Source organism: Stegodyphus dumicola, chromosome 3, assembly GCF_044657685.1.
Source record: "Stegodyphus dumicola isolate Sdum_Otavi_A_Nest chromosome 3, ASM4465768v1".
Taxonomy (NCBI): Eukaryota; Metazoa; Arthropoda; class Arachnida; order Araneae; family Eresidae; genus Stegodyphus; species Stegodyphus dumicola.
This window is the reverse complement of record NC_140770.1, coordinates 265866071-265880515: the sequence shown is the minus strand read 5'-3', so window position 1 is coordinate 265880515 and position 14445 is coordinate 265866071. Positions and strand designations below refer to the sequence as shown.

At 31.3% G+C, this 14445-nt stretch overlaps 1 protein-coding gene across 2 annotated transcripts in view; it reads right to left on the bottom strand.

The window, feature by feature from the left end:
• The window catches only part of Asap (ArfGAP domain of ASAP), a 103695-nt gene that overhangs the window by 23541 nt on the left and 65709 nt on the right, over positions 1-14445 (bottom strand). Inside the window, exons 21-23 of one of the 2 annotated variants that reach the window (XM_085814098.1) lie at positions 14089-14202; positions 10526-10697; positions 417-692 (exon numbers count right to left, since the gene is read on the bottom strand). In XM_085814098.1, the coding sequence (XP_085670224.1) occupies positions 417-692; positions 10526-10697; positions 14089-14202 (562 nt within the window). The remainder of the gene's footprint in view (positions 1-416; positions 693-10525; positions 10698-14088; positions 14203-14445) is intronic. The other variant, XM_085814099.1, reaches the window with a different exon arrangement.

The following is a 14445-nucleotide window of genomic DNA, read 5'->3' as shown; positions in this document are numbered from 1 at the left end:
TACTATACTAAAAGAAACTATTAGTAATACACAATTCACTCCTGTTGTTATGCTCTTATGTAGTCATGATAATAACAAATTAAAATACTTTCTACAATAACATACATTTACACTAAAGAAAACCTCAACACTGATAAATGATTTTATTTCTATATCATCAATGCCCAGCAATTACTAGTAACAATACTGTGACCAAATGCAGAGTAGTGGATGAATTTAACAGCCACCAAAAATATTGAATGGGAGAAAAAAACACAAGGTTTGTAAAACCTATTCAAGCAAAAGATAAGCAAAACCAACTAAATAGGATGCAGCAAGCAGTGTGGCACAAAAAAAAAAAAAAAAAAAAAAAAAAAAAAAAGGGAGAACTATAAAATAACATAAAGGAGTACTCAAGAGGCTATAACTCTTACTACCAAGGGTAATGGTGGCTGTCTGGAACCTGAGATTATTGCCATTGATGCTGAAGTCTACAGATGAGCTGGAATTGTTGATAGAATGAGAGCTGCAGGAAACTAGGTCTGTGGAATGATTTCGTCGATGGATAATCCCCGAGGGGGATTGGGAAAGCCCCGGGTCAGAAGGAGTACGGGAATGGCAAGGTGTTGCAGGACTGTCGTTACTGGTAATATGGGAAGGTGGAGGGGGAGCTGCCCGTTTCTTCATACTGCCATGGGAACTCAAACCAGGGACTGTAGAAATTAATCAACATGTTAAGTAAAGCAAAAGAAGCAAAGGTAGAGCAGTTAGTGGGAGAGGATGAGTAAACATAATTAACAACTAAGACTTTTGCTTTCTGTCAAAGATTTTTAATTTCTATTTGTCAAAGATTTTTAATTTCTATAAATTGTACAGTTCTGCTTTATTACACTGTAACATATGAAATGGCTAATTTCAACATGCTTACTTTTATCCCAATTTTCGGATTAAGACTACTTTATTATTTCTTTATTTATTATTTAAACTACTTTATTAAGGCAAAGTTCATTAAGGCTCTAATGATTATGGTGAGGGATGCTTTCATGGAAAAGTGCCTCATATTTGTGTTACATATCAGAAAAGCATAGAAAGCCTTTTAAACTTAGCTTGTTTAATCATCTGAAACAAACTACCAGCATTTTATGGCTTTAATTATTTGGTGACTAGTATATACATCAAATTTGTGCATGATATTTATCTATACAGTAAGACCCCACTTAACGCTGTTTCGGTTTAGCGCTCTTTTATTTCAACCCGGGGATTCCACGAAATCGCTCGCAGCATACGGGGATTCCCCGAAATATTATGCAGCGATAGGTTTCAAATACATACCCGAAAGAGTGTACTTGTATTTCTTGTTTGGTGCGGTATTGTACAGACATATTTTGAAGGGGTAAATGTGGAAGATGTCGAAGAAATAATTCAAGAAGCAGCGGCTAGTCTTTCTAATGATGAGCTCAAGGAATTAACTGAACAAGAAGAAAACAAAAATGTCGACAGCAGTGATTCAGAAGAAGAGCAAAAAGAACTTTCGATGGCGTTTGTAAAAAGGAGTTTGTCTACCATAACTGAAATAATGGATCAATTCATTGAAAATGATCCGAATTTTGACAGGAGCTCAAAAGTAAGGCGTGGTGTTAGAGATGCTCTATCCGTTTATGAAGAACTTTTAAGAGAACAACACAAAAGAAAAAGGCAAACAACATTAGATGCTTTTGTCACAAAAAGGCAGAACACTGAAAACGCGGAAGGCTAACTAAATATGACTGACTTAGAATTTTATTTGTTTTTTTTAAGAATATTCGTTTTGTTATTTATATTTTGTTTTTATTTTTGCAAGAAATAATAATGTGGTATTAATTTGGGCTTTAAGAAATAAATGTTTGGTTTTATTTTTATTAAAAATACATACTTTTTAAATTTAATACCTAACCAATTTCCTAGCCATCTTCCCCTAACCCCAATATTTACATGTAAAGATAGCCTCGTTTAGCGCTGTTTCGCATTACGCTCTACTTTGATGGAACGTATCCCCCGCGTTAAGCGGGGTCTTACTGTATTAATGTACATATAATTTTAAAATCTGATATATTTTTGAAATTTTTTCTTATTACAAATATTTTTAGTGACAGTTGTTTGAAATGCCAAGATCTGTATGTTTCAAGCAATCTTTTGTGCATACGACATGATATACAAAAACCTGGCAATAACATTAGTTCTGCCTTCTATAATTGGTAATTGAAAAATTCAAGCTGAAATATTAAAAAATTAAAATTAAAAAGTTAAAAAATTCTTAAAATTCATAGTACACCTGGAAATAACAACAGTTCTTTATTTCCACAGTACAATAAAATTCTTAAAATAGGTTATAAATTAAGTATCCAATAAAAATTAGCTCATAAACATACACATGTATTCAGATTATGATAATTTTTGGATTATTACAGTGAAGTGATAATGAGCCCAGTAAGATAATAATAAGCTGAACAATATATAGATTTATCCATGTCTATAAGTAACACCTGATGGCATATAAAAAGAAAAATTGAATCAAACTTGATTAAGGTGGGGAGATCTATTTAGTAACCTAGTCTTGCAAAAAAACAATTAAAATATTTTAAAGTAGATCAATTTGCATGCAAAACTAGCAATTTCATATGTTACAACCTTATATGTAAATCATATCGTAACTAAGCAGCATGATATTTTATAACATACATACAGGGAAAAGAAAAAGAATCCTCTGATGTTTTAATCCCTCTTTTAATGCTTTCTAACCCCCCCCCCCCCCGAAAAAAAAAAGAAAAAAGAAAATAGCCCAGTTTACTTGCCCATATTAGCTACTGAGTAAAATCTTGATCCATTTTTTGACTCTATATATGTATATTACACTGAAAGCACATAAAACAGGACATGATTACTATTATAGCTAATACTTGTTAAGCTTCAGAGGAACAATAAAAAAATCAATACAATAATTACTCAATTGTCATTATTATACATTTTTTTAAAAGAAAGCCTTGAATATAATTGTATGTCAAAATATGTGAAGCACAAAGAGAAATTAGGATAACATGCAAACAAGGAAATTTCATTTTCTACAGCATCATACAATATGACACAACTGAGATGTTTGTAACAATTAAGCGAAATTTTTATATTTGATTAGTCACAGTCCCAGTAAGAAAGAACATATTATGAATAATTCAAACCTAGGAAGAAGCCATTTAGCTACATTTAGTATAATTAAATAAAGTGGGTGCTTTTTGTGTAATATTATCAGAATATACACAGTGAGGAATATGAAAAGTGCATCTTAGATATAACTAAATTTTTAGGATAAAGTAATTGCCAGTGTATCAGAGTGCAAAATTGCTATAAAAAGTGCTTAGAATTTAAAATAGTGCTTTATTTTATAAAATACACAGTACAAATATAACATACTAGTGTTTCATATTTCCAGTAAAATAATAACTTACCTATTATGCTGCAATATTTCAGTACACAAACAAACATGCTTTGTCTAATGTTTTAAAATTCTATAAATTACATATGCATATCTAAATAATTAATAATATTTCTCCAAATTAATCGTCTAATATTACAACACAAAATGTAAGTCTACTTTAAAGAATATCAGCATCACACTTTTGGAAATAAAATTTAAGTTAAACCCAGCATTATACTTTCTCAAGGAGGAAGGAGGGGAGAGTTTAACTTCATTCAAAATAATTTCAATCTAAAGTTATACTTACATCTGGGCAAGATCTGGCATGAATTAATTTATAGAAAACAAAAAAGACATGTTCATGCCTAGTGAAAATGATTTAATAAAAATAATTCAATTATATTGAAAAAAATCTTGTATTATTGCTTCAATCATGGACTGTTAAAAGGTTTAAAAATACTTTTAGTCACAATAACATGAACATTATCACTAGTTTTATTCATTTCTCAAATTCAAATCCAGTGACTTCCTTTGAAATGAAAATATTTACAGGGTTGTTCACACATTTTTGTAAAGATTTTGCAAAGTTTTATACATAAACAAACCTTAGAATTTTATTTTCCAATACACTCAGTCTGATAGCCCTTTTGTTGAACTATCATATTACATCCCGATTTCCAAGATAAATGTCCTTTTCTTAAAATATGAAGATTGATTTTATTCGACTCTTTCTTCACAATTTTCCAGAGTCCATCCAATGTTTTGGGATGCAGCTTATAAAAACCTTGTTTTAAAAGTCCAGATGCACAGTAATCTTTAGCAGACACATCAGAGGACTTGAATGGGATACAATTAAAGGGAATAGCTTCAATTTTTTTCCATTTCTCATTGTTTCAAAAAATAGAGCAGAAGTTTAGAGGTATGGCTTGGAGCCTTATCCAGATGGAACTTAATAAAGTGAAGATTGTTTGGATAAAGAGATGTGATTTCTTTTTTAAAAATAGGTGTTAAAACGTATTTCTGATAATAATCTGAATTAATTTTGACATTTTTTCCCTCTACTTTCCTTATTTTAAGTTTTCTGTTATAAGAGAATTTACTTTGTTTTCAACGAACCAACATATTAAGCCTTTTTCTCCTCTTTTTGGCAGTAAATTGATTTTTTTATATTGCAATCAGATAAGTATATCCAAGCCTCATTAATTGTAACTATAAATTTTCATCTTTCCCCTGCCAAATAATTTTCATACAGCAATCTGCGTATAGTCTTACACTGAGACATATGTTTCGGCGATGAACATCATGTTCTTTGTTTTGATTAGCCTTAAATCAGATTTTATAATTTTGTTCACAGTTCCTACAGAGATATTTAAAGATTTTGCAATAGGTCTTTGGGGAACTGGATTTTCCTTTAAAACATGCGATGCGACTTTAGATTTAATAACAGCTGTACGAACCTTTGTTGGGTATGCATTTTTTGCCTTTTTCCCAATCAGATGTAAACAAACCTTTGTTGGGTATGCATTTTTTGCCTTTTTCCCAGTCAGATGTAAACTTTGACATTTTTTTTCCTTTCATATTAACTATACCATGCTTTTCATATTTTTTTTAATAATTGAACACGAGTATTTCTCTTCGGACAGTGCAAAAATACAGCCTTCGATCCAATGTTTATTTTTCAGCGACATTCGGAAAAAAAAAAAAAATATTTTTAATGCTGCAGATGATAACTAAACCTTATTCCAATTTGATGCCAGTCAGGTTTGCATTTTCAAATTAATACTTAAATTCATGGGAAAAATCAAAATCTTTAATGCGTAAACATCCTCTGTATTTTTGATTTGTTTGTGCAAATATAATTAAATAAAAAATTATGTAGAGTTACCATATCTTGAAAGATAAAAATGAAAGTGCTATATTAAGGTGTCTACATCTCAAAACATTAAAATGATGAAACCATATGAATCGAACCCCTCCAAACAGGGGGAAAAAAAAAAAAAAAAAAAAAGAGAGAGGTCACTGATTTAAAATAAAGTCCGTTTAATATACTGCATATTTTCAAATTATTTTCTAAATTATTACAACCTGACTGTCTACATAAAGATAAGAGCACAGAACTTCAACGTTTAATCAAATTTGTTAGTTGTATTCCCATAAAAGATAACTTGCATCTTAAGATATAACTTCCTAGTTTAAGACATTTCACTAAATTGGCTATTTTTTTATTTCAGAATTTGGAAGAAAAATGCACTTTTAGATAAATCACATGTAAAAAAATGATACATATGTCAAAAATAAAATATAAGGTCTATCGGAAAATTCTGTCCAATAATATTATTTTAAATTTCAACATGCATGCAGATGTACATTTGAGAAACAAATGATCACCTCTCTTTATCATTGCATTTATACACATCTGCCCTTCTAAATAAACTGAAACAAAACTGTCTCATATTATTATTAAGTGAGATGTCACCATGTAATGTCATCATCCTCTTTTTTGATACATGGCTATCAAATGATCATCTTTTTTGATTTAATGATCATCATCTTTTTTGATACATGGCTATCAAAAAAGTTATTTTATGACACTGCATTTGGCATGAATTCCAACAAGGAAGAAATGCTAAAGAAGCATATTGAATTTTAGCGACAGTTGTTGGTGGATATGCAGTTTTGGGCAGAATGTGCAGGAGATGGCTAAAAAAATTTGAAGCAAATGATTTTGATCTTAACGATAAGCCATGCTCAAGGCAGCCATCTCTGATCAGTGATGATATTGTCAAGACCATGATAGAGTAAATGCTTTTTCCACTGGAATTTGCAAAAAAGCTTAATTCAACAAAGCATTTCAGATCCTATTTGGAAACTAGGATTGGTCTTTCAGATGGGTGTTTCATGAGTTAAGTGAGAAAAATTTGCATGATCAAGTCATCATGTGTTTGCTTGGAACAAAAACAAACCTTTGGACAAGATGCTAACTGGCGATGGAAATAGAATTACCTATAAAAACATCATTAGGTAAAGAGCGTACTGTGAGCTTCAGCAACCACCCCCTCTCTTCTTACCTGTGTCTGAGACTAAATCAGAGAATGTTGTGTATATGGTAGGACATCTAAGGACCAATGCATCATAAGCTTTTGAAACTAAAAGAAAAGCTCAATTTGGGATGATACTGTCTGCAAATGGATAATTTAAACACAGCAGTCAAAGAAAAGAAGCCGCTGATGTTCAATAGGAAGCACATCATACTGCACCATGATAATGCAAGACCACATATTGCTTTGGTGACTAGCCAGAAAATCACAGAGCTAGGCTAAGAAATTTTACTGCATCCACCATATTGCCTAGACCTCGGACCCTATGATCATAATTTATTTCTCTCGTTGCGAAATTTTTTTAAGAGAAAAAAATTGAAAACTGTAGCAGATGTCCACCAAGCACTACTTGAATTCTTTGCCTCTAAGAAGAAGATGTTTTTTAAAAATGATATTTACAAATTATCATTACAATGGTCAAGTAACGAGAGTAAGTATAAGTGACAGAAATTAAAATGTGTAATAAATGTTATTAAAGGTATGAAAAATGCATTATTTTCTTCCAGAAACCTTATATATAGAGATAAAAATTACAGTTATCCCTGCAATACTGGATTTCTACACATATATAAATATGAAGAGTGCTTATTTTGCATAAATTACTCCTGTAATGTTAGCCTTTTTCACATATGCAGGTAATAATAAACTTATATTACATGGCTTTATCCCAGTTTCCTGGACAACCTTTCAATCATAGGTTTTCTAACAGTGCCTTGCAAGCACAACCAATTCCAAAAACACAAAAATTTCATTTGGTGTTAATAGACTGTCAATATTTTTAAAGTGAATGTGGACATTAATTATTTCCCTGACATGACCATTCAGCTTAGCGATTAATTCTAATACAGTATTATTATTTATAAGATCTTCATTAAAAATTGCTCAAAGAACTGTACAGTACCCATATTCTCTTCAACATTCATGTGAACACAAGGATAGGCAAACAATGGAAATCTCAGTTGGGGGGCAGTGAAAAATTTTCTAAATTGATCTTACAAAATATTCAGACATCTTCAAAGTGATGTTCTGAACTAATTTAATCACCCCAAGATCAGTCCAAAGACAAAGAATTTCCAGATTCACCTACTACGATTTCATAGATACTAACTAATGTCTGAGCCTTCAATCACTGCTTTCACTTTCTGAATTATCCAATTCACTTTTTGTGTTTGCCATTTTCAGTTAATGCACAAAATTAAAACATGCAAATTAGTGTATTAACAAATGCAAATTAATATGGAATAAAATTACCTTTTATTATGGATATGCCTTATGGAATATGGATATGCCTGACAGTACAGTATGGAAAATCTTACGAAAGATTATCAACTTCTATCCTTACAAGATCAGCCGTGTACAGGAGTTACTGTACCCCGACTATGATAAGCGATTGACTTTTGCTCTCACCTTTCTTGCCAGAATGGAGGTGGATGATGCTTCGCCGTGGAAAATCTTATGGGGAGACGAGGCCCACTTTTACCTGAATGGAACTGTGAATACTCAGAACTGCCGAATTTGGAATGACAAATCACCACATGCAGTCACAGCAATTCCCTTACATTCACCAAAGGTAACTGTTTGGTGTGGGTTCACAGCGGAATTTATCGTAGGTCCACTCATCTACGAGAACCCCGACAGGACCGGAAACCTGTTCTGTTACCAGAGAGAAATATCGCCACATGTTGAACAGCTTTGACATTCCGGCACTTCAGCAAAGACAATGCCTGGGGAAAATCATTTTCATGCAAGATGGAGCCCCTCCACACGTTGTCGTACGGGTGCAACAGATGCTACGACAGAAATTCACAACAGAAAGAGTCATTAGCCGCTACTTTCCAAATGCATGGCCACCTCGGTCACCTGATCTTACCCCATGCGACTTCTGGCTATGGGGTTACCTTAAGTCCAAGGTCTATCAAGGAGTGGTCCAGGACCTGGCTACGTTGAAGGATAACATATCACAGACTGTACGAGAGATTCCTGCAGACATGTTACTTTCTGCTGTTGTGCATACTGTGCACAGAATGCAATATGTGGTCCACAACAACAGCAGCCACATTGAACCTCATTTGAATGCAAAATAAAAGGTAATTTCCGTATTGATTTAAATTTGTTAACACTCTATTTTCCATTACACAGCGCCAAATATTCTCCTAGCGGTGACTTTTGAAACTAATTTTTTTCGCAGAATCCTTCGTCCCCCTGTCTTGTTTAATCTTCCTACAAAATGTGGCGTCATTCTCACCAATAGAACGCGCTACAGAACACGAAGAGCACTGTCAGTTTAATTATGGCCACCCGTTACTTATTCTCTTCTTCTAAACCTTTATCCTATTTCACTTAAAGTAGATATCTAGCTTCTATAACATATTTCCCACCATCTATGAGAATGTGTAATTGGCAAACTAGGTTTATTTGCCGGCTACATGATAACTTGATATTGATAGTCATACCTAATGACTGAGTATTGCCACAACAAATGCATGCATGCATGCAATGTTTAGCTGTCTGGCATGTAGGAAAGGATAAAGTGGACTTGGAATGCTAAAATGGGTCGTTTATTTCTCAAAACTAATGTTTCGAAAACTAAATGTTTTGAATGCAATTTTTATTTTGGGTTTATTCATTTGGCGTATGTTCTAAAGGGACTGCTAAAATGTTTTTTTGATAAGTCATGTAAGACTAATGGAAAATAATGTATGGTATGTGAGTAGTAGTTTTACATGAATGCGTAGAAAGGGTGAGGATTGTTTACCTATATTAAAATATTCTTTCATATGTCAACTACAAGTATACTTGGGTGAATTTAGATACTACTAAAAGTAATCTGTTATACCTTTATTTAAATAATAATACACACACACACACACACACACAAAAAAAAAAAAAAAAAAACTGAAAAGCAGAAAAATGCAAATAGGATCTTGGCACGTGTGAACGGATGCACTTAATCAGCTTTGGCAGCAAATGTGTTAAAAGCAAAAAGCCTTTTTAAATCCTCAGTCCTAATTTCTGAATATTTGCATTGATTTACATGTCTAGCAGTTGTTGATTTAGAAATTCACAGTAAATGATAAAGCGAAATGCGAAATACTATTATTTGGCAGGTCATTTATATGATTGATGGCATTAGAATCATGTGGATTATGAAGATCATTTGTAATGAAATTATCTTCAAAAGTGTCAGCAAATGCATCTGCAATATGTGACAGATTGTATAATTTGCTAATGTAGTGGGTGATAAGCTTAAGGAACTTTGATCATTGTTTCTAAAAGCTTTCACGATTTTCCAAACTGATTGCTCGATATGCGAAAGGTTACTAATATAATCATTCTCTTTTTCTAGCAGAAAATGAAGATATATACTAATGCTATCTTCATCTCTATACATTTAGTGATTCAGTTACCTTCCTTAATGACATTAAGTTTGCTTCCAATTAGGAAGCCTCTATATTTTCCTCCTATTAAAATTTTGCATAAATTTGTATTTGATTTTCTAGCAGTAATTTGCATTAATTTTGCTTTCTCAAGAGTTCTTTTTGCATTAATTTTGCTTTGAAACACAACGAGAATAGTCATACATCATGTTTTTATTATTATTTCATTTTTCATTTTAATCAGTTCTGATCTTACTTGGCAAATTCTTCTTTAGGCTTGAACTCAGAGCAACAGATGAATTTTAAATTCATGCAAAATTTCATTCAGTTTTTTTTTTATAAAATGTTTTATCGTAACTGAATAACCTTTGCTGTATCTTTGTTGAAACCTTTGCTAAGATATCAGTTAATATATAGAACAATTTTAATTTACTAAAGCTTCTATTAGTGACTATGCTCATGCGTAGGAACTTTTAATGTTAGAAGTTTACACAAATTGTTGGAAGAGAATATGGTTATATAGAATAAACTTAAATAGTGCTTATTCAAACACAATAGAAAAAGAATCATAGTGGAATATAGGGAACAACTTATACATAAACAATTAAAAATAGATATCTTACTGAATGGTTTTTTATTCTGGGGAGGAGGTGGAGGAGGCATTGTGCGTGGTGTGACAAGTGGGCTTTGTTTCACAGTTTCACTTATAGAACTCGATCTACTGGTTGGAGACTCATTGCCCACAACACTGGACGGTCGAGAACGGTTCAAGTGTTCTGGAGTAATTTGGCCACCCTACAGTATATAAAAATTATATTATTATGCCATAAAAAACTCAAAAAATTTAATATCAGTATAAGCTTATACAAATATTCTAGTGAAGCTAGAAAAGATGATTATAATCTTTTAGTAAAAGCTAAGTATTTTTTGATTAACTGCACTTTCCTTTTCTGTTGAAAAATCATGAAAAAGTACTCATAAGTTAAAGTATTATGTTATCACAACAGTTACATGACAAACAGGTATGCATGCAGCATGTCTGTTTTCGCCGGGGTGCAATGGTCAGATAGTCACAATGAATTTTTTTTATACTTATTTTGATTTTTGATTTTAGATTACGTTCAAAGGGGCACTTTTAACATTTTGTGTGTTACCTTGATTTATTAAATACCATGCTCTCCACACTTGAGCCATAAAATTCAGTTTAACAACAATATCGCAATATAGTTTTAAAATGAGCATATCTTTCGAATTTCCAATACATAGTCTCATGTGTTGGTGATAAAAAGGGTTTCAGTCTAATATAATAACTTAATAACAGTCTATATAAAATGAGTTTACTTGTTTCCCACGCTTTAATAACAATTTGAACAAAACAAGTTTAATTGTTTCCTGCTTAAATTGTGTTACAGAAAGATTTATAGCAAAATACGAAAGATTATTTCTTTGTCATTTTTAAGTTTTAAAAAAGTTTGCATTAAATTCAATATTTTGACATTAATCAACTGGCAAACACTGTAATGTGTTAAACAATGCTTTTGCCATATAATTTTTAATTACTTTTTCAAGAAGTTTTATTTCTGTCAATACCCTTTAACACTGATAAGCATGTTTCATTAATACATTGATGAAGACACTAATGGAAGATTAGCTTTATATTTACTAAACAGCTCTAAAAATAATATTTGCTTACCATGCTAGATACATATATTCCCTTCTAAAATTTCTGAGTGGTTTTTATATTGCATAAACATCCTGTTGATGTAAAAAGGTTTAAATTTCTTTTTGAGGTATTTTGTTTTTCCTTTGCAATTTTTTCACACCCCAATAAATCAGTTTCAAGATTAAAATGTACACTTTTCAAGATTTTTCCCCCTTTTCCCTTCAACTAGCAATTAAATTCAAGAAGAAACAGCAATATGTTTCTCACAGCGATCTCTATACAATTTGGAAGTTTTATGATACGTGAAATGTCTGTATATCAGCAACAGATGTTTTCCATCTTGAGGAAATTATCGGCACATATTGCACTAAAGATTTAAGTTCCATATGCTAGCATCACACTTTCAAAGCTATCAAGAATGATTTGGCCACTTAAGAAAGAATATTATTTTTTAATTCCAGCTGAAAAGTGAGCATACAAAGTGCAAAAGTTCATTAAAAAGAACTATTATAAGCATGATGTCTTAACACGTTGACTGCCACGTGCATTTGACTTGGTTTGCCCATGATGCCAACTTGAAGAAATTTTCATTATGTGATGTGTATTATGTTGAAATATTATCTACAGAAGACAATGTGTTATATAATCATGCTTAATGCATTTTTCGTGCTGGGGGTCATCGGCAACTCCCAAACATCTGTGGACCATTTTTGCGATTTTTAATTTAAATTTTTACGATTTATTATTTTTCAAACCATTACAGTAATTATGATACTATTTAAAAATTTATCAGTATTGATATTTACTCTAAATACGAATTTTACTATTGGTCGCGTTGCCGGTCACTGGTGGCACCGACAGCACTGTAGCCAAGTGCTGGTCACCGGTGACCCCCACGGCAGTCAACATGTTAATAGTTTTTAAGTATGCAGAATTCAAACTTCAATCTGTTACTGACCCCCTGCCTCTGCAGTTTAAATTACTATGATAATCAAAATAAGATGAAAACAAAACTGCTGCAATATTAAAATACTACAAATTTTTAGATACTGAAATAAAAATCTGCAGAAAAGCCAATTTTAAATAATTTTTTTCTTAAATTCTACTATGTTGACCCCAGCATATATTTGGTTTATCTTCTATCTTCAGTCTGAACAATATACATGATGTTAAAGCATGGCTATTTGGTAATGAAAAAGACTAAATTCAATTACTAGAAAACTTAACAGACATTTTGAGGCTAGTACGATGCTTCTAACTTTTCCTTAATTTTCTATATTCACTTTACAAATTTGTGAAAACAAATATGATATAATTACCTACAAAGCATTCTAAATATAATGCCAATGTACTCTAAAGAGTACATTGGCACTTTATACATAATTGACATAATTTTAGATTCCTCTATCCCATTTTAAAGAGAAGTGGGTGATATTTTTAATTACATATAAATTAAGAGGAAAATGCAAATATAGCACTCTATGTAATCTGTGATACATTCACATAATTTCATTGTATCTTTCGAGTTTATATTATGAATTATATTTAAGTTTCCAGTTTGTTCACATTAGTCCATTACATTTTAATCATATATTGAACTATTCATTTAAAGACAGCTTATAAATTTTAAATAACAAAAATTATATTAATTACAAATACTCTGCTAATATGTAATGTACATTTCTAAAAATGTACTGTCAAGAAAATGCAGATGAAAAGAAACTGCTTTAAATGATTCACATTGTATATATAATACATGTCATTTAGCACTATTTGAGATTAGTCACCTCTTAAACTAATCCACTGTTATTGCCTACAATGGAAGCAATTTATTTAAACTTCTGAAATATCTGTCTATTTAAAATAAAACACCCTCCGAAAAAAGCAAGCATTGTTTGCATATTTGCACTGATTTTGAATAAAAGTCTATAAACCAACATTAGTTTTCCCTAATTTTTAATTGTAAGCAGCATTTCTTTTCCAACTTGGTTTGACTATTTACAAGAAAAAGTTGTAATACAGGAAATTAAATACTGATATATTGTTTATAAATAGAAATTTTTTTTAATTGTATATATTTAATTTTGAAACATATTACACACAAAGATACTTCATTAACTCCTGAAGCGGCCAACTCACATATATATGTTAAAAAAATATAGTCACAATACCTTTAAGAATACAGGCATACATTTTGAAATTGTTCAGACAATTATAGTAGTATATATAGTGGAAAAAAAGGATTCAACATATAAATTGGGACAGCAATTATAATCAAGAAAATACCATTTATTTGTGACCATATTTATGGGAACTTTCATGCTTTACAGTCAAATCCTTGGCTACCTGAAGCTTCAAAATAATATTTAACACCTTGTTTTACATAAAAAAGACCATGATATTCTAAGCAAGATTGAAAGATGTGACATAATTTCTGCTTCTATTTATTATAACTATTTTTTTGTTTAAAGTAAAATTCAAAAAAGGAGAAAAAGAGAGGAGAAAAAAGATAAAAAGTATCACCTTTTCATCACCATCTTCATCACTAAAATCAGTGGAACCATCTTCTTGAGATAATCCCCAATCAATATTTACATTCTCAAACAACGTTTTCTTGTTCTGCATAGCATGCTCTAACTAAAAATTCAAAATGTTTAATTTTAATTATTAGTTTCTGCACCAAACTTCTGTTAACTGTGAAATACATTTGATACATTTTGCTATATATATATATATAAAAATTCAATTACAGCTATAATAAATTTTATACAGATAACACTTTTCCAACAATAAACACTGAATTGCTTCCTATTCATATATACGTGCATGTGTGTGTTGTGAAAAAGACTCAGCGATGTTGGAGGCATAGAATATTGATCC